Source organism: Octopus sinensis, linkage group LG23 (genome assembly GCF_006345805.1).
Source record: "Octopus sinensis linkage group LG23, ASM634580v1, whole genome shotgun sequence".
Lineage (NCBI taxonomy): Eukaryota > Metazoa > Mollusca > Cephalopoda > Octopoda > Octopodidae > Octopus > Octopus sinensis.
The window spans coordinates 3,518,486-3,544,785 of NC_043019.1; the positions used below are offsets into that span (position 1 = coordinate 3,518,486).

At 38.8% G+C, this 26,300-nt stretch overlaps 1 protein-coding gene and 1 long non-coding RNA gene across 4 annotated transcripts in view; one reads left to right on the forward strand and one right to left on the reverse strand.

Annotated features, from left to right (window-relative positions):
- Nucleotides 1–233: 233 nt before the first annotated feature.
- Nucleotides 234–24,554, forward strand: LOC118767648. Its single transcript, XR_005003564.1, has 3 exons — nt 234–312; nt 24,214–24,218; nt 24,543–24,554. It is a non-coding gene; the product is annotated as an uncharacterized LOC118767648 (long non-coding RNA).
- Nucleotides 14,177–26,300, reverse strand: part of LOC115223628 (monocarboxylate transporter 6) — a 39,312-nt gene continuing 27,188 nt past the window's right edge. For all 3 annotated transcript variants that reach the window (XM_036512528.1, XM_036512527.1, XM_029794298.2), the window contains 3 exons: nt 20,230–20,373; nt 16,525–17,313; nt 14,177–14,562 (listed from right to left, as the gene is read on the reverse strand). In XM_036512528.1, coding sequence (XP_036368421.1) covers nt 14,408–14,562; nt 16,525–17,313; nt 20,230–20,373 — 1,088 coding nt within the window. In that variant the 3' untranslated portion in view covers nt 14,177–14,407. The remainder of the gene's footprint in view (nt 14,563–16,524; nt 17,314–20,229; nt 20,374–26,300) is intronic.

The window sequence follows — 26,300 nt, forward strand, 5'->3', positions numbered from 1 at the left end:
ATATTTAGTAAATTGCCTTTACATATTTATCACTATCAGTTGCAAAAGAAAAAATATTTATTCAAATCCTTCAAATTCAACGTCACTTTCAGCATCAAATAACTGTTCCATTTGTTCCTCCGTAAACATGTCAGCATCATTGTGGTGCAAATCTCCGTCATCGCCAGATTGATAGTCAACATCAGAAGATTCACTTTCATTTATCCCATCTTTCCATGCGTCATCCTGAATACCATCCAGTGCAGACGATATACAACATTTGATAAAACTTTTCATAATAATCTGGGGATCAAGTTCATTCCATGCATGCACGTTCCTTTTGTGAAATTTGGGTTCGCCTCCTAATAGATAAGTCATGCCTTGACATAAAGTTACTGGCCCAGCCAAGTGATGCTTTAAATTCTGACTCATTAAGTTTTATCTTTTTAGCAATGAGTTTTGCCTGTAACCTCAAATGTACTGTATTAATGGCCATTCCACTAAGTTTTCTTTCCTCTACCCATTCAAGCAAAATTTTTTCAAGCTCAGGATGTTTGGCTTTTTCCCCCCTCTTGCCTTCTTTATCGTTGGCATCTTACTCTTTACTCTTTTACTTGTTTCAGTCATTTGACTGCGGCCATGCTGGAGCACCGCCTTTAGTCGAGCAACTCGACCCCGGGACTTACTTATTCTTTGTAAGCCTAGTACTTATTCTATCGGTCTCTTTTGCCGAACCGCTAAGTGACGGGGACATAAACACACCAGCATCGGTTTTCAAGCAATGCTAGGGGGACAAACATAGACACACAAACATACACGCACACACACATATATGTACATATATACGACGGGCTTCTTTCAGTTTCCGTCTACCAAATCCACTCACAAGGCTTTGGTCGGCCCGAGGCTATAGTAGAAGACACTTGCCCAAGGTGCCACGCAGTGGGACTGAACCCGGAACCATGTGGTTGGTAAGCAATTTACTTACCACACAGCCACTCCTGCGCCTATGTTTAATTTCATCTTTATTTCTTCTCCATAACCTGACATTGCTTTCGTCAACATCAAATTTTCTTCCGGTAGCCCTATTACCATGCTCTTCAGCATATGATATAACTTCAAGTTTAAACATAGCTGAAAAAGATCTAGGAGGCATTTTATGGGCATGTAATGTATAAAATGTTTTATTGGAGATTAATGTACAGGTTTAAGTCCCGCTTATAAAAAACTCTAGTAAAGACCCACAGGAGTTCAAACATTTAATACTGGTATTTGATTAAGTATCTATTGTTTGCCACGGTAATGATGCAAACTGCCAATACAAACAGCAGGTTGGACTATTTAGCGCTAAATTATTAAGCACAATTCGTGCGTAATTAAGCCAGCAGCACCTAGTCGAACAAACACTTCTGCGCATGCGTAATACAATAATGATGTTCTTAACTGTTATATGGGAATGTAAATATGTTTGCAAATTGTTTTTGTTACATGTTATTCTGTGTTCTGAATACTTTTATTTTAATAAATGTTGCTTACTGCAAATTGTGGATGGTTCCTTTATGACTTCATTGCTTTCAGGCTTAGCTTAAGGTATTTTCGCGCCCGACATCACAAAACGCGTCTGAATAAACATTGCCGGACAGCAAATAGAGACTCGGACATTGCTTAGAAAATATTTTGCCTTTTTAACCTCGTATATAGTGCGCACTAGGCATTTTGACATTTAAATTTTGGGAAAAAGATGCGGATTATACTCGAGGATTTACGGTGCGTATGAATGTATAAATAGATATACGTGTGTGTAAATATATAAAACCATACACACTACCTTGTAGGTGAGTTTATGGAGAATATGTATATATGTGGGAGGTGAGTATAATGATGTTTACTCGTGTTTCTGATTGTTCCAATAAAGGATATGAAACCTAGAGGGTAATAAATTAACTTTAAGTAGAAGCCGAATCGAGTGCAGAATGGAGCCAGTTGTTTTATCGCGAAAGACAAAGAGTGATTTAGATTCTTCAAACAAGCAAACAAAGAAACAGTTGCATACAGAAATGATCAGTCCTCACTTTATAACTTTACTAGCACTATGACCCGGCTAGTGCATGCATATACAGATGCGTACGTGCGCACATACACGCGAGTACTGTCCAAATCTCCAACCAATCACATACAGCTAGCTGGCATTCAATTGGCGTATCAAGTTTCGGGCATTTTGATTGGGTTTTGGTTAGAAAATTCACAAAAAGTCACTTCTATTGATTTTTTAATGGCTTTGCGGGGTGACTGGGGAAATGTAAGGATGTGCACGACCACCCTTGGTCGGTTTTGAATGACCATAGAAAGTGCGAGCTCTCTAACTGAAAAATTGTGGATTTGCATAAAGGACATGCACACACACACACATACACACACATACACACACACGCGCGCGCGCACAGACATTTTGCTGTTTATATATAGAGAGATTATCTCTAAACGCTAAATTTTATTCCTCCTTCAGTTTTGCACTTCCCTATAATCTGACCGAGAAGATAAGAATTGTAATTTATAATCAACCTGACCTTTCTTTTTGTCTATAACATGGCGTAGGAGTGGCTGTGTGGTATGTAGCTTGCTTACCAACCACATGGTTCCGGGTTCAGTCCCACTGTGTGGCACCTTGGGCAAGTGTCTTCTACTATAGCCTCGGGCCGACCAAAGCCTTGTGAGTGGATTTGGTAGACGGAAACTGAAAGAAGCCCGTCGTATGTATATATATATATATATATGTGTGTGTGTGTGTGTGTGTGTGTGTGTGTTTGTGTTTGTCCTCCCCAACATCGCTTGACAACCGATGCTGGTGTGTTTACGTCCCCGTAACGTAGCCGTTCAGCAATAGAGACCGATAGAATAAGTACTAGGCTTACAAAGAATAAGTCCTGGGGTCGATTTGCTCGACTAAAGGCGGTGCTCCAGCATGGCCACAGTCAAATGACTGAAACAAGTAAAAGTGTAACCTTATTTCTGTATTTTGTATTTTAATTATAATTGTATTTTGCCTGTCGCTCTATCTTTGGGTTTTGTTTTGTCTGTAAACAACTGAAAAGGACGCATCACTTTGGGTATGCATTCACACACTGGGTGAAATGACGGTAGGATCTAACGAAGGACTTATTTAAAGTAATAACCCGGAAAGTGCATTTTACACTTTGGTTGCAGGATATTCATTACACATCTCACCAATGTATTACAAGTGTAAAAACGTATCGAAACAACTGTAGCCTTTTAAATAAAGAATATCGTTCATTTTATTTTCTATCGTTTATCTATTTACATAAATTCTACAGATAATTTGGAATTATTGATAGATGTCCAGTTGCAATAGCATTTCCACTGTATGTTGATATCAGGTGGCCAATAACTGTGAACGAGCTTTACGTAGAATTCTACAAAGTTTTTACTCGAATATTATTTAACTCTGTGTGTGTAAGTGTGTACGCATACGTGTGTATGTGTGTTCCTTCTCCCTTCTCCTTACTCCCTTTGTTTCTTTCCCTCATCCTCTCTTTTGTCCCCCTTCCCCTCTGCCTGTTTGCTCACACGTGACTACAGGCTATTTCTCTCACTTCTGTCTTTTCTGGACGCGACGTCCATTTAGTTGGACGTCATTTCTCTCGCCTCCTGACATTTTTCTCTTGTACTATTTTCTTCTCTTATTCTATATCCTTTCAAAATTTCCCCCAAGCGTTACCCATTGCAATGCGTCTTGGCCTAACGGCCTCTAGTTTGTCTTCGTTGATAGTTTACTCTGTACGTCAACTCTGTTGCCGTTTGTTCGTTCGAAGCTTTAACTCGCCACAAATTTTACATTTAAAAAATTTCTGGATGCTGCTGTCTTATGACATCTTCCTATCTTGTTGAAAGCTCGAAACAGGGAATAATAAACAGTCGACAACTGAAGAGGAGTTAGACTTCTTTTGGTATTTTGTCCCATACTTGTCTCTCGTTAGGTGCTTACATATTTGTCTCTCGTATTTGTCTTGCGTATTTGTCTCGTATTTGTCTTACGCATTTATCTCTCGTTACGTGTTTGTCTCTGGCATTTGTCAGGGCGTGTATAAGTCTTGAAAAATTTTCAAAAATCGATTCCAGGTGAGAATGCGATCAATAAAGCCGTTTTTCTTTGGAATAGAAAAAAAAGTTTATCTTTATTTCTTCTTTTGCTGGTGTCTCAAATTTAGGTTAAATCAGTGTTTCTCAAAGGGGAGGCCTATAGGACGGACTGACAAGTTGTTTTGAGAAAATTTGGTTTAAATGTTTGACAACTCAGCACCGTCCATTGGACAGGGTGCGTTTTGCTCGTAGTTTATATAAGATGAATTCAATCATATTTCTCAGTGGTACTTGTTGCTGAGTATGGTACATTAGAATGGCGTACCTCAGTTGGTACTTCTGAAATGCTTTACATATCACTACAAGATAGTACACATGCAAGTACCTGTGAATGTAACACAATGAGGGATTTCATTAGGGTTCTTTTTATGAAATTTTGGGATATCACTCTCATCACTAACAGTTTCAACAGCATTTTACTTACACCTTTTAAGGACAATTTACTTTCATTTTTTTAGGATAATTTACTTTCACTTTTTTAGGACAATATGCTATCACATTTTACAGCCATAATCTGCTCGTTAACCCTTTCACTTCCTTAGAAAAATAGATCTGTGATAATTAATAAGATACCCCTTTACTCAACTTAGAACAATGACATTGAGAAAATATTATGGAAGTTCAGCACAGCCTAACTATTAGACAGCATATAATGAACCTGACTATTTTCTTTTAGAGACCCGACAAATAATGTGAGTTCATGGCTGCTTCCTGCACCAGTTTCGCATAGCCCCAGCCCATCAAAAGTACCATGGATTGCAGAACGACCTGCTGTGCTTACTTCGGATCGTAGGGTGACCTGCTGTGCTTGAGGAGACCTATTGAGTCAAGTACATCAACATCAAAATGAATATCAAATGGAAATTGTAGTTGTGATACCTGTTCCGGTGGCACGTTAAAAAGCTCCATCCGAACGTGGCCAATGCTAGCGCCGCCTTGACTGGCTTCTGTGCTGGTGGCACATGATCTGCTGTGCTTGAGGAGACTGATTGAATCAAGTACATCAACATCAAAATAAATATCAAATGGAAATTGTAGTTGTGATGCCAGTGCCGGTGGCACGTTAAAAAGCTCCATCCGAACGTGGTCGATGCCGTGCGCCTTGACTGGCTTCTGTGCCGGTGGCACGTAAAAAGCACCAACCGATTGTGGCCGTTGCCAGCCTCCCCTGGCACCTGTGCCGGTGGCACGTAAAAAGCACCCACTACACTCACGGAGTGTTTGGCATTAGGAAGGACATCAGGCTGTAGAAATTCTGCCAGATCAGACTGGAGCCTGGTGCAGCCTCCTGGCTTCCCAGACCCCGGTCGAATCGTCCAACCTGTGCTAGCACGGAAAACGGACGTTAAAAGATGATGATGATGATGATCAAAAGGATGACAGTTGCATTGTATTTACTCATAGGAATTCCAAATTATTATTGTTGTGTCAAAGTGAGCTTAAAAGCTAATGAATGATATCATCCTGGCTGTTAAATTAAACCATTATGGCAGTTGAGGAATGTCTGTGTGTCTGTCATCTTCCTTTCTAATTGGTAGCATTTGAGAGTGATATAGCATCATTTCTATGTCATTGACAGATTACCCAATGACAAAAGACATATGCACACGAAATTTATCTGTCTGTCTGTCTGTCTGTCCGTCCGTCCGTCCGTCCGTCCGTCTGCCTATCTATCTATCTATCTATCTATCTATCTATCTATCTATCTATCTATCTGTCTGTCTGTCTGTCTGTCTGTCTATCTATCTATCTATCTATCTATCTATCTATCTATCTATCTATCTATCTATCTATCTATCTATCTATCTGTCTGTCTGTCTGTCTATCTATCTATCTATCTGTCTGTCTGTCTATCTATCTATCTTTCTCTCTCCATGTATATGTTCTTTCTTGTTCTTTTGTTCTTTAACTTGTTTCTGTCATTTGACTGCGGCCATGCTGGAGCACCGACTTTAGTCGTGCAAATCGACCCCAGAACTTATTCTTTGTAAGCCTAGTACTTATTCTATCGGTCTCTTTTGCCGAACCGCTAAGTAACGGGGACATAAACACACCAGCACCGGTTGTCAAGCGATGTTGGGGGGACAAACACAGACATACAAACATACACGCACACATATACATATATACGACGGGCTTCTTTCCAGTTTCCGTCTACTAAATCCACTCACAAGGCTTTGGTCGGCCTGAGGCTATAGTAGAAGACACTTCCCAAGGTGCAACGCAGTGGGACTGAACCCGGAACCATGTGGTTGGTAAGTGTGGCTGGTAAGCAAGCTACTTACCACACAGTCACTCCTACGCTTATATATAAATTTTTTATTCTTTTACTTGTTTCAATTGACTGCGGCCATGCAGGAGCACCACCTTTTTAGTCGAACACATCGATCCCAAGAATTACTTTTTGTAAGTCTAGTACTTATTCTATCAGTCTCTTTTGCCAAACCGCTAAGTCACAGGTACGTAAACACACACCAACATCGGGTGTCAAGCAATGGTGGAGGAGACAAACACAGACACACAAATGCATGCATGCATACATATATATATATATATATATATATATATGATGTTGATGCTGATATAGTGGGCTTCTTTCAGTTTCTGTTTACCAAATCCACAAGGCTTTGGTTAGCCCAAGACTGTAATAGAAGACACTTGCCCAAGGTAACATGCAGTGGGACTGAACTTCTTACAACACGGCTACTCTTATGATTATCTTTATAATAAAATAGGAAAATGGAAATCGTTTGGTATCATATATTCTCCATTACATGTGTTTCATTTGCTAATAGGAATCACAAAGATTTACATGTTAGATAGAAATGTAAATAATTTACTGTGTGCATGTGTGTGTGTGTGTGTGTGTGTGTGTGTGTGTGTGTGTGAATGTGTGTGTGTGTGTGTGTGTGTGTGTGTGTGTGTGTATTGTGTGTGTTTGTGTGTCTGTGATTGTCCTCCCACCATCGCTTGACAACTAATGCTGGTGTGTTTAAGTCCTCCTAATTTAGCAGTTCGGCAAAAGAGACCAATGGAATAAGTACTAGGCTTACAAAAGAATAAGTCCCAGAGTTGATTTGTTCGACTAAAGGCAGTGCTCCAGCATGGCCGCAGTCAAATGACTGAAACAAGTAAAAGTATAAAAGAAAAAAAAAAAGGGAACATCTCTCTTTTACTCATTTCAGTCATTAGTCAATATTTCTGAATAGAAGTGGTATTGTCACTCTTTAGCGACCAGATGTCTACAAGCGTCTAAAAGTGTAGATAACAAGCTGTTGTAAAACTATGAAGAAATAAATAAAAACAAGTAAAAATGTAAGCATATAAGGATATAAAGATACAGGAAAAATCAATTATAACTGAAAACTCAATATGAAGGTCATAATACTAAGTAGGTCAATTAAATATATGCTTGCAGGAAAAAACTGAATCAAATTGTAAGATTACCGTTATCTAAGTCGATTACTGCTTGTCAGTCAATTGTAAAACGTAAATGTTCACATAATGTGTTTTATAGCATTCATCAGCCACCGATTCATTGAAACAACTGTAAAGATATTTTTTCTCTGATCATTACCAGCGTTGCCTTACTGGCACTTGTGCATGTGCCAGAGGACGTGGAACAAGTATAGTGTTATTGAACACTCCGGAAAAGAAAGAAAGAAAGGGGATTTAACATTTTGATTGGAGCTCTTCATCAGAAATATAGGAAAGGGAAAGATATACACACGGTCACATATATTTAAAATTATAATTTAGGGTATCTAAGAGAGACCACCATGCAGAAATAACAGTCAAAACTTGACTCTAAAACCACATTAAATGTTCATATAGCACCAGGAGGGAAGACAAAGTAAACGAGCAAAAAAAATTATATATTATATAATATATATATATATATATATATATATATATATAATAATTATATATGATATATGTTTATATATATATGATATATACATATGTATATATTATATGATATATGTGTGTATATATATATATATGATAATTATATATGATATATATATATATATATATATATATATATATATATATATATATGTATGTATGTATGTATATGTATGTATATATGTATTTTTTTCTCTGATCATTACCAGCGTTGCCTTACTGGCACTTGTGCATGTGCCAGTAGGGTGCTAATCCGAGTGTGATCGTTGCCAGAGCAGCCAACTGGGTTCCGTGCCCGTGGCACGTAAAAGGGCACCATTCAAGCGTGATCGTTACCAACGTCGCTTCACTGGCACCTGTGTAAAAAGGTGGCACGTGTAAAAAAGATACGAGCAAGGTCGTTGCCAGTACCGCCTGACTGGCGCCCGTACCGGTGGCACATAAAAAGCACCCACTATACTCTCGGAGTGGTTAGCGTTAGGAAGTGCATCCGGCTGTTGAAAGTCAGCCAGATCAAGACTGGAGCCTGGTACAGCCATCGGGTTCGCCAGCCCTCAGTCAAAATCGTCCAACCCATGCTAGCATGGAAAGCGGACGTTAAACGATGATGATGATGATGATGATGATAATGATGAAATGAATTGTTGTCCCTCAATTGTTTTTTCATCTTGTCTGTTTATTATTTATTTATGCAATGTATTTCTTATGGCCAACTCCTGTCTTGCAGGACTGTTTCACGCTTATTAGGAAGTTGGAGCTTAAAAATATAACCATCCTGAGAACTTATTTGGTGCATATCTATGAGCTAATAATATTCTACTTTCCTTTTTTTTGTTGTTGTTGTAACTGTTTGTTTGTTTGTTTATTTGTTGAGCGAAGCGGTCTTCGTCCTGTAGTGGGAGAAGTCCGAAACGTGGTCCTTTGCTATTCATAAGACCCGCAGAAGAGAAAACAGGTCAACCCCCGACACCAAGAGCATCGACAGATGGATGAATGCGCATCCAGGCTCAGCGGTTGCGTAGGAAGTCGGGGACAAGAAACAGGAAGAAAGAGTGAGAGAAAGTTGGAGCGAAAGAGTACAACAGAGGTCGCCACCACCCCCTGCTGGAGCCTCGTGGAGCTTTAGGTGTTTTCGCTCAATAAACACACACACAACGCCCGGTCTGGGGATTGAAACCGCGATCCTCCGACCGCGAGTCCGCTGCCCTAACCATTGGGCCATTGCGCCTCCACAGCTTTTGCTGTCTTTCCTGTTGTTGTTGATGCCATTGTTGTTATTGTAGTTGCAGGTTTCAAATTTTTTTTTTTGATATCGGGAGCCTCAAACTCGTTGGCATCCCATCGACCTTTCTATTTTCGTAATAGGACCGTGGCTATTAGTTATCATCCACTTCTTGCCCCTACAATGATAGTGCACCACAGTCCCATCTCCTGATCAGTTTACAAGAAGTCAGAGGAGCCTGCGATATCAGAAGAGAAGAAAAACTGGTGGGTGAATGTATGTATGTCAGTGTGTGAATGGTTTGTGCTGGAGTTGGTGTTTTTTGCCTGTGAAGAACTCTTCCTTTTCAATTGTAGCTTCAATAAGGCGGCGAGCTGGCAGAACCGTTAGCACGCCGGGCGAAATGCGTAGCAGTATTTCGTCTGCCGTTACGTTCTGGGTTCAAATTCCGCCGAGGTCGACTTTGCCTTTCATCCTTTCTGGGTCGATAAATTAAGTACCAGTTACGCACTGGGGTCGATGTAATCGACTTAATCCGTTTGTCTGTCCTTGTTTGTCCCCTCTGTGTTTAGCCCCTTGTGGGTAGTAAAGAAATAAATATCTTGGTTGTTCTTTGGGCTATTTCTACTGCTGCTTGTTTGTTTGTTTGTTTGTTGAGTGAAGCGGTCTTCATCCCAGAAGTCCAAAACGTGGTCCTTTGCTATTCGTAAAACCCGCAGAAGATAAAGCAGGTCAACCCCCAACACCGAGAGCATCGACGGATGGATGAACGTGCATCCAGGTTCAGCGTTTGCGTAGGAAGTTGGGGACAAGAAACAGGAAGAAAGGGAGAAAGTTGGGGTGAAAGAGTACAACAGGGGCTGTGTAGTAAGGAGCTTGTGTCTCAACCATATGGTTCCAGGTTCAGTCCCCCTATATGGCACCTTGGACAAGTGTCACAACAGCCTTGTGAGTGGATTTGGTAAATGGAAACTGAAAGAAGCCCGTCATATAAATATACATACATATATATACATATATATATATATACATATATATATACATATGTATATCTTTGTGTGTTTGTGTCTGTGTGTCCTCTCCCCCATCGTTTGACAATCAACATTGGTGTGTTAATGTTCAGCAAAAAAGACTTGTAAAATAAGCACTAAGTTTACAAAGCATAAGTCCTGGGGTTGATTTGTTTGACTAAAACCCCTTGAGGTGGTGCTCCAGCATGGCCACAGTCAAACGACAGAAACAAGTAGAAGAATTACAAAAAGCATTTACCAGAATCTTAATTCCCAGTATTTCGCCCCTTTTCTCTGCAATATATCGTTGCTAATCATAAATAGAACCCACAGTTAAAGTCCAAAATGCTGTTTACTTGAGACCCCTGGGTGAAATTAATAACTGCTGATATAAAACAAAGCAACAACAACAATGAAAATAATAATGGTTTCAAATTTTGCCACAAGGGCAGCCATTTCAGGGAAGGAGATAAGTTGATTACACTGACCCCAGTTTTTCACTGGTACTTACCATAAATCCTCGAGTACAGTCTGTCCTTGAGTATAATACGCAGGGGATTTTTAGGGGGTTGTACCTCTGAAAAACCAAAACCTTGTGTATAATACATACCCCTTCTCTAACTTGAGTCATGTGTAATTAAGCCAGCAGCACCTAGTCGAACAAACACTTCTGCACATGTGTAAATCAATAATGGTGATGTTCTTAACTGTTATATGGGAATGTAAATGTGTTTGCAAATTGGTTTTGTTACATGTTATTCTGTGTTCTAAATACTTTTATTATAATAAATGCTGCTTACTGCAAGTTATAGATGATTTTTCATTGCTTTCAGGCTTAGGTTAAGGTATTTTCTCGCCCGACATCACAAAATGCGTTTGAATAAACATTGCCGGACAGCATATAGAGACTCGGACATTGCTTACAAGACATTTTTCCTTTTTAACGTCGTATATAGTATGCACTAGGGATTTTGACCTTTAAATTTTGGGAAAAAAGTGCAGATTATACTTGATGATTTACAGTAATTTATCAACCCCGAAAGGATGAAAGGCAAAGTTGACCTCACTCGAATTTGAACTCAGAACGTAATGACAGGCAAAAACACCAGTAAACATTTTGGCTAGCATGCTAATGATTCTGCCAGCTCACTACCTTAACGATAAAAATAGAAAGAATAATAACAACACAAATAGAAGCAAAGTATTTTTCTTTTTCTTTCATTATTTTAAAAATGACCACAAAATTAGTTAGAGAAATAAATTAACATAAAAATAATATTTATGGCACCATAAAGGTGTTGGCACTCTAAAAACATACAATATATGATACAGGTGATACCAAAAAAATAGGCTATAGCACCAGATATGATATCCATCTATAACCACTGTCTACTTAGTGGTTATGTATGCAACAACACCATATATGGGTCTGACACCGTATATAACACTATATACATATATATAAGTATATATATATATATATATATATATATATATTATATATATATATATATATATATACTTCCACACATACAAACATAATCTGTACATACATGCATACATATATTTATATATACATATACATAAACATGTGTGTATGTGTATATATATATATATACATGTATAAATTTATATGTATGTATATATATTTATACATACATACATATATATATATATATATATATATATATATACACACATATACACATATACACATATAACAATTGCAGCGTGGAAGGTGTTTATAAGCCATTTAAGGAACACACAAAACTGTTAGATTCATTTCAACATTTAAATTTAATTTGTCAAAATATTTTTGCTGCTTTGAGACCGTGACCTGTACACTGATAAAATTCCGTGTTCATGGACAAAATTCCGTGAAGCATGGAATTTTGTCAATGAACATGTCACGGTCTCAAAGCGACGAAAATATTTTGACAAATTAAATTTAAATGTTGAAATGAAACTAAGGGATTTTGTGTGTTTCTTAAATGGCTTATAAACACCATCCATGCTGCAATTGTTTTCGTTCCAGCACATGAGCTCAGATCAAGTCACTTGCTATGCAAGTACATCTCCGAAATATAAACATATATATATATATATATATATATATATATATATATATATATAAACACACTCTCTCACACACACCACACATACACACACACACATATATATATATACATACAATGTATAACTGGAATTTTTAGTGCTATGTGTTTGATAGGGTATCAGATGGGATGCAGTACAACAGCAGAATGCATTATCATAACGATTCCACTCGTTTATGGTACAAATGGTACAAAAAGCTCCCACAACACCGTGAATGGTGACAGCCTTCGCACCGTGATGGCATTCTCTTCTACAGGTGAAATTCTTACAAGTCGTTTTGCTAGCAAAACAGTTGCAATACTGACATAGAATAACCAATTAAACTTCGGTCATTCAATATCAGGAAGAATAAAAAAAAAAAATAGAAAAGAAAATAGTTTATAAATTATAGATGATATTCATAGTCACAAAAACAATAACAAAAAAATGGAATGGTGCGTGATTCCTTGAATAATCTTTGAATTTCTGAAACAAGGTCATTCTTATTCTTGGTCTCTTCACAGCTGTTTTTCTCTTAATGATGGCTTTTATTATTATTATTATTATTATTATTATTATTATTATTATTATTATTATTATTTAGTAGTTTTATTTTTTTAGCGTGCTTTCACTTCACTACCGAGCGCAGCTCTGTGTGCCTTGGGTATGTGCTGTGATTTGTTGTGATGCTCTGATGGTTACTGTATTGAAAGTGCTTTATCATTATTATATCATTATTATTATTATTATTATTATTATTATTATTATTATTATTATTCAGTAGTTTTATTTTTTTAGCGTGCTTTCACTTCACTACCGAGCGCAGCTCTGTGTGCCTTGGGTATGTGCTGTGATTTGTTGTGATGCTCTGATGGTTACTGTATTGAAAGTGCTTTATCATTATTATTATCATTATTATTATTATTATTATTATTATTATTATTATTATTATTCAGTAGTTTTATTTTTTAGCGTGCTTTCACTTCACTACCGAGCGCAGCTCTGTGTGCCTTGGGTATGCGCTGTGATTTGTTGTGATGCTCTGATGGTTACTGTATTGAAAGTGCTTTATCATTATTATTATCATTATTATTATTATTATTATTATTATTATTATTATTCAGTAGTTTTATTTTTTTAGCGTGCTTTCACTTCACTACCGAGCGCAGCTCTGTGTGCCTTGGGTATGTGCTGTGATTTGTTGTGATGCTCTGATGGTTACTGTATTGAAAGTGCTTTATCATTATTATTATTATTATTATTATTATTATTGTTATTTTATGTTTGACTTTTGCTTTACATTTGTACAAGTTGGCTCCAAGTCTCACCCAGAGACCTCAAGAGACAAGTTGGAAGTTCATGTTGGTGTTATACCTAGGGTGTCATATATTTGGTTTTGTACATAGTGTTGTTCTAGAGAATGTTTAAGAAACCATAAGAAAATTATGTTTGTTTTAAAACCTGAGATTATTATTATTATTATTATCATTATTATTACTGTCATTATTGTTATTTCACTTACGAGCAAGAGATGAGACTGTTGGAAAAAATTCCTGAAGTCAGGCTACAACAAGTAATCTTGAAACCTGATATAAGGAATTATCATTATTATTATTATTAGTAGTAGTAGTAGTAGTAGTATTATAATTATCATTATCATCATTACTATTATCATTATAATTATTATTCATTATTTTTACTCATTTAGCCAATCATTATGCAGTTTTTGTAGTAGTAGTAGTAGTAGTAGTAGTAGTAGTAATTTCGACCAAGTTGAAGCCTGACATAGTAGGCCAATTATATGTGGCAGCTATATCCATCCTACCTCTCATTCAGACATAGTGTATCTAGGGCTACATTATCCAATGTGCGTCATCTGCTTTTTTTTTTTCTTTTATGCTGAATACAGTAGGATATGATTTGAGGACGTTAGCTGCTATTTCAGCCAGGTCAGTGCGACCAGGGACTGCTGTCCCCTTCACTGACCCTTATAAAGGCTCTCACATTGACTTCTTGTTGATGTTGTTGTAGCTGTTTATGGATTTTCAGTTGTTTCTTCTTTCTTTTGACAATGGGATCTCCAGAACATCACAGCAGGAACTAACATAACAAGGGATGCTGATATCAAACTTATCATACTACTGAGAAATAACGACAACTGGTAATTGTTTGATATGTCAGCAATTTTACCTGCAATTAACAAAACATAATAACCAATTAAAAAAAATAATAAATAAAGGCACATAAAACATTATAAAACAACAAGTAACAGGTGTACTAGTAATCAGTATTAAAACAAGATATTAATTAGTACAAATGTATGTGTGTGAAGGGTACCCTCAGGCGGCGAGCTGGCAGAAACGTTAGCACGCCGGGCGAAATGCTTACCGGTATTTTGCCTACTGCTATGTTCTGAGTTCAAATTCCGCCGAGGTCGACTTTGCCTTTCATCCTTTCAGGGTCGATTAAATAAGTACCAGTAACGCATTGGGGTCGATATAATCGATTTAATTCGTCTGTCTGTCCTTGTTTGTCCCCTCTGTGTTTAGCCCCTTGTGGGTAGTAAAGAAATAGGTACCCTTTGTAATGCTGACCACTTAGCAGAATGTACTGGGTGCTTTTATGTGGTACCAGCACCAGGGAGGTCACCAAGTACCTCTGCAGGATAAGATCCTTCAAGTGAGGTGGGTAAAGACTAATGGAAATAGAAACTATGATAAAAGAAGGGCTGCTGTTTTGCTGAATGGATGAACACATGGCTTGCCCATCTGGAAAGTGAGAGAGATGTTCAGGTACAATGTGAATATGAGCGTAGGAGTGGCTGTGTGGTAAGTAGCTTGCTTACCAACCACATGGTTCCGTGTTCAGTCCCACTGCATAGTACCTCGGGCAAGTGTCTCCTACTATAGCCTAGGGCCGACCATAGCCTTGTGAGTGGATTTGGTAGACAGAAACTGAAAGAAGCTCGTCATATATATGTATATATATATGTGTGTGTATGTGTGTGTATGTATGTTTGTGTGTCTGTGTTTGTCCCCCTAACATCGCTCAACAACCGATGGAGGTATGCTTACATCCCCATAACTTAGCGGTTCGGCAAAAGAGACCGATAGAATAAGTACTAGGCTTACAAAGAATAAGTCTTGGGGGTCGATTTGCTTGACTAAAAGACAGTGCTCCAGCATGGCCACAGTCAAATGACTGAAACAAGTAAAAGAGTAAAGATTAAAGAATAATGAGGTAGAATAAGATAGAAAAGCAGAAAAGGTAGAGTGAAAAAAGTATGACAGATGATTAGGGATAGGGAATGAGCTGGACTGTGGATATCAGTTCAGAGTAGGGAGAAGGGAAGAAAATGGGGGTAGCATAGAAGATTGATGAAAGAGTAGGTGACAGAAGATGTATTGTGGGGTCAGGCTCAACAGAACCTCAATTCTGCAGACATGATTATGAAAAGCAGAGAAACTGATAGAGTATGACAAATGCAAAATTAGAGGGAAGAGACGAAGAAGAGGTCATCATCATCATCATCATCATCATCGTTTAACATCCGCTTTCCATGCTAGCATGGGTTGGACGTATGACTGAAGGCTGGCGAACCAGATGGCTGCACCAGGCTCCAGTCTTGATCTGGCAGAGCTTCTACAGCTGGATGCCCTTCCTAACACCAACCTATTTCTTTATTACCCACAAGGGGCTAAACATAGAGGGGACAAACAAGGACAGACATTGGTATTAAGTCGATTAAATCGACCCCAGTACGTAACTGGTACTTAATTTATCGACCCCGAAAGGATGAAAGGCAAAGTCGACCTCGGCAGAATTTGAACTCACAACGTAACGACAGACGAAATACGGCTACGCATTTCGCCCGGCGCGCTAACGTCTCTGCCAGCTCACCGCCCTAACCTAACACCAACCACTCCGAGAGTGTAGTGGGTGCTTTTATGTGCCACCAGCATGAGGTCAGTCAGGCGGCACTGGCAACGACCTCACTCGAATCTTTTACACATGCCACCGGCACAGGTGCCAGTAAGGCGATGCTATAAAAGAAAAACAAAAAGTCAGAAAGGATCTTAGGAAGAATGAAAGAGAGGAAAAAAGGGCACAGAGACAATAGAGAGAAGTAAAAAAGATAAGAAGGTAACTAACCTGCCAAGGGTCCACTTATCACTTCTCCAAATCCAGTCATTGTCGTGGTCAGTCCTAAACCAGATGCGTATCGCTCAATTCCGACTAAACCCATGATAATAGCTGGCGTCATACAGTTCCTAGTTCCTCCGCTCATTCCAATGATAACATTGCCGAGAACAAAGTATGAGTAGTTAATGCTATAGGAGAGGATTAACAGGCCACAACCTTGAGATAATCCTGTGAAACAAAGCATTGATATGTTGGAGATACATTTTGTCCTGTGAATTATGGCTGAAATGCTCCGTGAACACAACGCTGACAATGCGCGCAGTGTAAGTACAAAAACAGTTCGATTTAGTCCAAACCCTCTGCCTACACCAACGTCAACCATCACTGTGGTGGCGCCACTGTACGATGAATTCAGGAAAGTCAACAACACCATGAAAACTAAATACATTTTCTCATTGAATACAGATAAATGGAAAAATTTCTTGGGTTTCTTTTCAGGTTTGGTAGAGTCCACTTCTGATGAGGTGTCTTCGACATCTTGCGGTATTGGAGGCAGCTTCTTCTTGTCTGGACTCATAACAATACAGAAGGCACAGATATGTAAGTTAAATGCTGAAAGTAGCAACAATGATGAGCGCCATCCATAGATGTCCATCAAAAACTTGATAATAATGGGCATAGTCATGGCAGCAAGAGGTCGTGCCATCGTGATGACGATGGATAAATTGCTGATTTTCTTACCAAAGATATCACCAAGGGCAACAAATGTACCAACATTGATGAAGGAATATCCAGTTCCTGGTAGAGAGAAGGAAAACAAAAAGAGAGATAGAGTGAGAGAGGAGTTTGAAAGAAAGAGAGATGAAAACCAAGAAAAATAAATACATAAATGAAAAAATATATACTCTCTCTTTCTCTTTTACTCTTATATATATATATATATATGTGTGTGTGTGAATATATATATATATATATATATATATATATATATATAATAATTTAATAAATATATGCATACATACATACATATATGTACGTACCTACATCTACATGTATATATACATGCATATATATATATATATAGGAGTACAGGACGCCACAAATAGATGTAGAACTCAACGAGAAATGAAAACATAAAAACAAACAGGGAAACGGACTTTTTTTTTAACTACGAAAAAACAGAGTACAAGACAAACAATACAAGGAATATATATATATATATATATACTCTTTTTACTTGTTTCAGTCATTTGACTAGCCATGCCGGAGCACCACCTTTAGTCGAGCAAATCGACCCCATGACTTATTCTTTGTAAGCCTAGTACATATTCTATCAGTCTCACTTGCCGAACCGCTAAGTTACGGGGATGTAAACACACCAGTATCGGTTGTCAAGTGATGTTGGTGGGACAAACACAGACACAAAAACATATATACACACACATATATATGCATATATACGACAGGCTTCTTTCAGTTTCCGTCTACCAAATCCACTCACAAGGCTTTGGTCGGCCCGAGGCTATAATAGTAGACACTTGCCCAAGGTGCCACGCAGTGGAACTGAACCCGGAACCATGTGGTTGGTAAGCAAACTACTTACCACACAGCCACTCCTGCGCCTAAAATAAAATTTACTTATAAAATACATTCTTAAGAAAATATATGAATTAATAAATCTAAAACCAAAAATAAAAATGAATAAAAATAAAGATACTTTTATCTTTTACTTGTGTGAGTCATTGGACTGAGGTCATGCTGGAGTACAACCTTGAAGGCTTAAAGTGAAACAACTTGACACCAGCACTTACGTTTTAGGTCTGGTACTTGTATCAATCTCTTTTGCTAAACTGCTACGTTATGGAGACAGAAACAAACCAACACTGGTTGTCAAGTGGTGTGTGTGTGTGGTGGCTTTGAATATATATATATATATATATATATATATATATACACACAAATATAAGAGAGTGTCCACTATGTGGTCGACTCTTGCGCTAAAAATAGATCTGCTATGGTCTCAACCACCAAGAATTGTTTCCAAGGAGAATTAGCACAACTATGAACGTAAACGAGCAGGACAAATGAAAAATAACATAAAATACATATATATATATATATATACACACACACACACATGTGCGCGCACACAACAGGCTTTTACACAGTTTCTGTTACCAAATATGTGTGTGTGTGTTTGCATGTGTATATATTTGAGAGTTTTTTTGCGTATATATATATATATATTTGTATGTATAGATATTCGCATGAGTGTATATACATATTTGCATTTGTCTCTGTGGTTGTGTGTATATATTTGTGTCGTTGTGCTTATGTGTGTATATATATATATATATATATATATATATATAATTTTAAAGGTTAAATTTATAAATAAATCATTTATAAATTTAACCTTTAAAGGTAATTTTTGATATGCTGGCCATTGATAAGATTTTTTTCCCCGAAAGAATTTTATCCTACATTAGTTATATATATATATATATATATATATATATTATATATATATATATATATATATTGGCGTTAGGAAGGGCATCCAGCCGTAGAAACACTGCCAGATTTGACTGGGCCTGATGAAGCCTTCTGGCTTCACAGACCCTAGTAGAACCGTCCAACCCATGCTAGCATGGAAAACGGACGCTAAACGATGATGATGATGATGATGATATATATACATGGGGTGGGGATTTAGGTAATCAGGAAACAAGAAGAATTTTAAAGGCTTAAATGATCATTGAAAATAGATTAGAAGGTACAATCAAATGTCTTTAGTCTTTAAGGTCAAGATCAATCTGTACATTATATATAACTGAAGCATGTATCATCATCATCATCATCATCATCATTATTGCTGGATTTTGAAAACAATGTAGGTTCCGGGTTCAGTCCCAGTGCGTGTCACCTTGGGTAAGTGTCTTCTACTATAGCCTCGGGCCGACTAAAGCCTTGTGAGTGGATTTGGTAGACGGAAACTGAAAGAAGCCTGTCGTATATATGTATATATATATATGTGTGTATGTGTATATGTTTGTGTCTGTGTTTGTCCCCCCAACATCGCTTCACAACCGATGCTGGTGTGTTTACGTCCCCGTAACTTAGCGGTTCGGCAAAAGAGACCGATAGAATAAGTACTCGGCTTACAAAAGAATAAGTCCCAGGGTCGAGTTGCCACTCCTGCGCCTATGCTAACAATATGTTAACACCATCCAAGCGTGATCGTTGCCAGAGCAGCCAACTGGCTTCCATACCCGGGGCACGTAAAAGGGCACCATTTGAGCGTGATCGTTACCAGCATCGCCTTAATGGCACCTGTGCTGGTGGCATGTGTAAAAAGATTTGAGCGAGGTCATTGCCAGTACTACCTGACTGGCCCCCGTGCCAGTGGCATGTAAAAAGCACCCACTACACTCTCGGAGTGGTTGGCGTTAGGAAGGGCATCCAGCTGTAGAAACTCTGCCAGATCAAGATTGGAGCCTGGTATGGCCGTCTGGTTCGCCAGCCCTCAGTCAAAATCGTCCAACCCATGCTAGCATGGAAGGCGGACGTTAAATGATGATGATGATATGTTTACACTACATGTTCATAAACATGTTTGCACTACATTAACTTGTATGTCAGAAAACAGTAAAAACACCTGAGGTTATGTTAGATGTATATTCACCATTGAGATAACATTGAGATAATAATTACCTGTTATTGCTCCTAAAGTAATACAAAGAACAATCACATTGGGTGCAAAACAACTTGAAAATATCCCTGAAGAGGTGAACACTGAGCCAAGAAATATTGTCCATTTGGCACCAATTCGGTTAACTATTAAACCAGCCAAGATTCCTGAAAAAGCAAAAATGAAAATTCAGCACAGAGATATGACGAGACAATAAGATAACTGATATTGTTGTTGTTTTTTTTTTTGGTGGGTGGGGATGGGGGATGTTGAATCTTGAAGCAGATTAGCTATAAAGAGAAATATGTAAATATTGGTTTAAAAGCACTTTGGGCAGGAAAAGTCAAAGGGGACTACTTCATGATCCAATCTTCTGAAAAAAGAATTACTCTTTTTTTCTTTTTTTTTTTTTTACTTGTTTCAGTCAGTTGACTGTGGCCATGCTGGAGCACTGACTTTAGTCGAGCAACTCGACCCCGGGACTTATTCTTTGTAAGCCCAGTACTTATTCAATCGGCCTCTTTTGCCGAACCGCTAAGTTACGGGGAAATAATCACACCAGCATCGGTTGTCAAGCAATGCTAGGGGACAAACACAGACACACAAACATACACGCACATATATATATATACATATATACGACGGGCTTCTTTCAGTTTCCGTCTACCAAATCCACTCACAAGGCTTTGGTTGGCCTGAGGCTATAGTAGAAGACACTTGCCCAAGGTGCTATGCAGTGGGACTGAACCCGGAACCATGTGGTTGGTAAGCAAGCTACTTACCACACAGCCACTCGCTGTAGGAGTTTTATTCAAAATATGAACAGGAATATATTTTATAAAAGTAAAAGAAAAAAAGAAAAAACAAAGGAGAATGAGGGAAAAAAGCATCAATGCAGCATCAAGTGCTTCAATTTTGATTTGATGAGGCTACTGTAAACTTCTTCAATGTTCTCAGCATCTATTTCAGAAGTAAACAAAGATTGAAATTTGTTATAGACCTCAATAGTAAATTGCTTGGATATATCGGGGTTAGACGAGACTTCCTTCCAGTCGATCGTTTTCATCAGGTGAGGCTTAGCTGTTTTGGATGAGCAAAGACTAAGCTTAACAGTAGCTAATACAATTCTGTGGTCGGAGCCATCAGAACTAAAGGAACAGTAGGAACTCGAGTCTTTGACACTATTGTGCCACTTCTTTCGAAAAATGAGGCAGTCAATTTGTGCCCTATCACCAAGTGGATACTCGAATGTCCAAAGTTGTCCTTTTGGCTTTCATAAAATGGAGGTGTAAAGATTAAATTCCTCTAAAAAGTCTTTGGGCATTTCCCCGTTCCAATTGGTCACACACCAAAAGGTTCAACAGAACCTACTGAAGCAAGTCAACACACTCGCAGAATTACTACAGGTGATGGCAAGGCTAAGGCATTGAAAAAGCCAAACACCTTCATGGGTATCACCTAACTTCTTCAGAGAGGCCAGCTGCCAACAATAAGAACTTTACCATTAGTGGCCCAGGTTCCCCATCAAACATCTTATGTTTTCTTGAAGCTTATAAATTCTTGTGTAGTAAGTAGCTTGCTTCATCATCACCATTGTTCGACCGTGGTCGAGACAATGGAATTTACCATGCTACGCCAGACTTCACAGTCCATCATGGCATTACGGAGGTCCTGTTGCTGGATGCCTGTATCCCTGGAGATTACATCAGGGTAGGAGAGTGTTCGCCCTCTGGTATCACGAGCAGATGGCTTCCAGAAGAGAAGAGTAGAAATTACCTCGTTTTCAGCTCTACAACAATGTCCAGCAAACTGGACTCTTCTACCTTTCACAAGAGATGACACAGGTGGTAGTTTCCCATATACGAGGGACGTTCAATAAGTAATGCCTCTGACCCACTTGCAATTGTTTGATCTAGCTGAAATTTTGCATGTGCAATCAGTTATATCTCTATAGAGTAAGTGGCAAATTACAGCTCTGAATTAATTGTGGTTTCTGATTTACAGGTGTTTGAACCGAGTCAAGTGTGAAATGGAGCTTGTTGAATGTCGAGCAGTGATCCGGTTTTTGTATTTGAAAGGACGCACACCACGGGAGGCTTTTGATGAAATGAAAGTAACTTATGGTGATGATGACCCATCATATGACCTTGTAAAACGCTGGCATCGTGAATTCAAACATGGTCGGAACTCTGTGGAAACAGCTCCCAGATCTGGTCGCCCCCTTCTGCCACTGATGAGGCATCTGTCCGTCAGGTTGAGGCTGCCATTTTGGAAGATCGATGCATAATTATTCGCCAAATAGCCCATGAGGTCAAGATTAGTACCGGGTCTGTGGAAACTATCATTCATGACCATTTGCATATGCAAAAGGTGTCTGCCAGATGGATTCCCAGGTTGCTCATGCCTTTCCAGAAGCAAGAACGCGTCGAGTGCTCGAGGGTGAATTTGGAGATGTGCCAAGAAGATGAGTCAAAATTTTTCATAAGACTGATTACACAGGATGAAACCTGGGTCCATCACGATGATCCAGAGACCAAAGCCCAGTCATTGCAGTGGAAGCACCGTGACTCACCCCCTCCAAAGAAGGCAAGGGTGCAGCCCTCCACTGGCAAGGTCATGCTCACAGTCTTCTGGGACCAAGACGGAGTAGTGTTGACAGATTTCCTGGCAAAGGGTACCACAATTGCAGGAGCCTATTATGCTTCACTTTTGAGGAAATTAAGAGAAGTTATCAAAATCAAGAGGCGGGGCAAGATCAGCAAAGGCATCCTCTTCCTGCAGGACAACGCTCCGGTCCACAACTCGCTTGTCGCCAGATCAGAAGCACAGGCGTATGGCTATGAATTCCTCCCCATCCCCCCTACTTTCCTGACCTTGCACCCTCTGATTTTCACCTCTTCCCAATCATGAAGTTGTTTTTGAAAGGAAAGCGTTTCCCAGATGATGCAGCCTTAATTTCTGAAGTCACGTTGAGGTTGGAGGACCAAGCTGGGTTCTTCTACAAAAACGGTCTCCAGAGCCGCATCAAATGATGGGAGAAATGCGTAACTCTGGGTGGTTCCTATGTAGAAAAAGACTAATAACTGTGCCAAGTTTCGTTGCTCTACTGCTATGGGAAGTGGGTCAGGGGCATTACTTATTGAACGCCCCTCGTATTTGTACTTTGGTTGGATGGCGCTTCCACAAGAGATTTTGAGCTCTCATAAGGAGGCGAGTGTAAATTCCATCCAACCACCTCTCAAGCTTCTTTGATAACGTCCAGTTTTCTGAGCCATATAGTAGTAGAATAGCTTGCTTACCAACCACATGGTTCTGGGTTCAGTCCCACTGCATGGCACTTTGGGCAAGTGTCTTCTACTATAGCCTTTCATGACTGAAAGGGGTCTTTACCCCTCACCCAATTCATAACGACTATAACATTGTACAGAAATGAGCTGGAAAGTTAACCCTTAAGTCAGTGCTTTTCAAACTTTTTGCTGGAGCGGAACCCCAAGAAAACATTTCACTGGCTCGAGGAACCCCTGTGCAATAATTTAATAGTCTTATGCACACATCTCTACACAGGAGAATTAAAAATTACTGTCGATTTTAGCATTTTTGTAACTTCTTGCGGAACCCCTGGACTGTACTGGCAGAACCCTAAGGTTCCGCGGAACCCTGGTTGAAAACCACTGCCTTAAGTATTTAAACTGGCCATATGTGGTTCAAATATTCAACCTGTTTCATGTTCAAACTGGCCAAATCTGGCTTCTCACACCTACCCAACAATGCCATTCTAATAATAAACAACCACATCATTGAAATTTCAAAGTTACGAGAAAATGCATGATTAATTCAGAACAATCTGAATAAATAAGCATTACATTTGACAGAGTAATTTCAATGATAAAGAGTTAAGGAATTTCACAGGCTTAGCTGCTGAATTAAAAATATTATGGTTGTTAACGAATGTATCTATAAAAATATTGACAGATTAAGAAGAGAGATGATAGACATTGCAATACAAGGATCTGTAAACAGTGCTAGGACATTCACATGTAGCATTTGTTAACCTTCAACGTGCATGCGCACACATAAGCACACATGCATGCACATACACAGATTTTGCAAATTTTGTGAGATATACATAATTTTTGTTTTAAGAAAGGAAAGTATTTGACCTGTTTTTCAAACCAAACATAATAATAATAATAATAATAATAATAATAATAATAATAATAATAATAATAACAATAATAATAATAATAATAATAATAATAATACTAATGATACATGTACATTGTTTTGTCTTGGTATAAACGATGGGCTACAGCAAATATTCTGGTCAATACCACAGATTTGCTTGTCAGTTGTTTGACTCTAACCAGATGAGCATGTCCCTTAGTAGCTGACGATATGTGGGTCTCTGATCACGAGCAGAAGTAATGGGGGAGCATCAGAGCCATGTGTTGAGAGGGATTCCAAGAGGTTTGGATAATTCACCTTTGGAAACATGGGTGTTTCGTTCAATGTTCTTAAACAACCCTTATTCAGGGACCTTTTGAGTGGGATGGGTTACTCGACCAGAAGAAAATTCTAACTAGGCCCCACCTGCAAGGTCATGCACCGTTTATCTTGATATGAGATCACCATGTCGCACACATATGCTTGTGATGCATGTGCCTAGCGTACCCTTATCAGACGGGTAGTCATGATGGGTATACTGGGCTTCGTATATTTTACCCCAGTGTCACTTTGATGGCATGCACTGCTCTCTCACTCAATAACAATGATGATAATGATAAAGCTTTCTGTTATAGGCACAAGGGCTGAAATTTTGGAGGATGGTGTAAGTCAATAACATTAACCCCAGTGTTCAGCTGGCCCTTAATTTATTGACTCCAAAAGGATGAAAAGTAAAGCTGACCTCAGTGGAATTTGAACTCAGAACATAGAAAGAGGTGAAATAACACTAAGCATTTTGCCCGGTGTGCTAATGATTCTGCCAGCTCACTGCCTTAATAATAATAAGCTTGGGAAGTTAAGCAGTTGTGGTCGATGAAAAAGGTAGCAGTAGTACCAATAATTGTCGGAGCCCTGGGAACAGTGAGCAAAAATCTTGAGAAGTATGTGGAACAAATAGGGGCTGCAATAAGGGTGGAGCACTTGCACAAAACAACACTGCTTGGAACCGCTTGAATACTGTGGAAGGTGCTCGCTCTGATGCAGTACCAGGCAGTGACTCTCGTGGCTTCTGATCTTAACTGATTGGAAGTGCTATCATGTACATTGTTTTGTCTTGGTATAAAAGATGGGCTACAGCAAATATTCTGCTCAATACCACAGATTTGCTTGTCAGTTGTTTGACCTTAACCAGTTGAGCATGTTCCTTAGTGGCTGACGATATGTGCATCTCTGATCACGAGCAGAAGTAGTGGGGGAGCATCATAGCCATGTGTTGAGAGGGATTCCAAGAGGTTTGGATAATTCACCTCTGGAAACATGGGTGGTTCATTCAACATCCTTAAACAACCTTTATTCAGGGACCTTTTGAGTGGGATAGGTTACTTGACCAGCAGTAAATTTTAACTGGGCCCCACCTGCAAGATCATGTGCTGTATATCTTGATATGAGATCACCATGCCGCACACATATGGTTGTGATGCATGTGCCTAATGTATCCTTATCAGACGGGTGGTCATGATGGGTATACTGGGTTTCGTATATTTTACCCCAGTGTCACTTTGATGGCATGCACTGCTCTCTCTCTCTCTCTCTCAATAATAATAATGATGATAATAATAATAATAATAATTTGGGCTTCGTATATTTTACCCCAGTGTCACTTTGATGGCATGCACTGCTCTCTCACTCAATAATAATAATAATAATAAAAGATTTCTTGGTATAAAAATGGGCTATAGCAAATATTCTGCTCAATACCACAGATCTGCTTAACCAGATGAGCATGTCCCTTAGTGGCTGACGATATGTGCATCTCTGATCATGAGCAGGAGTAGTGGGGGAGCATCACAGTCATGTGTTGAGAGGAATTCTTTGGGGTTTGAATAACTTGTTTCAGGAAACATGGGCGCTTCATTCATCATTCTTAAAC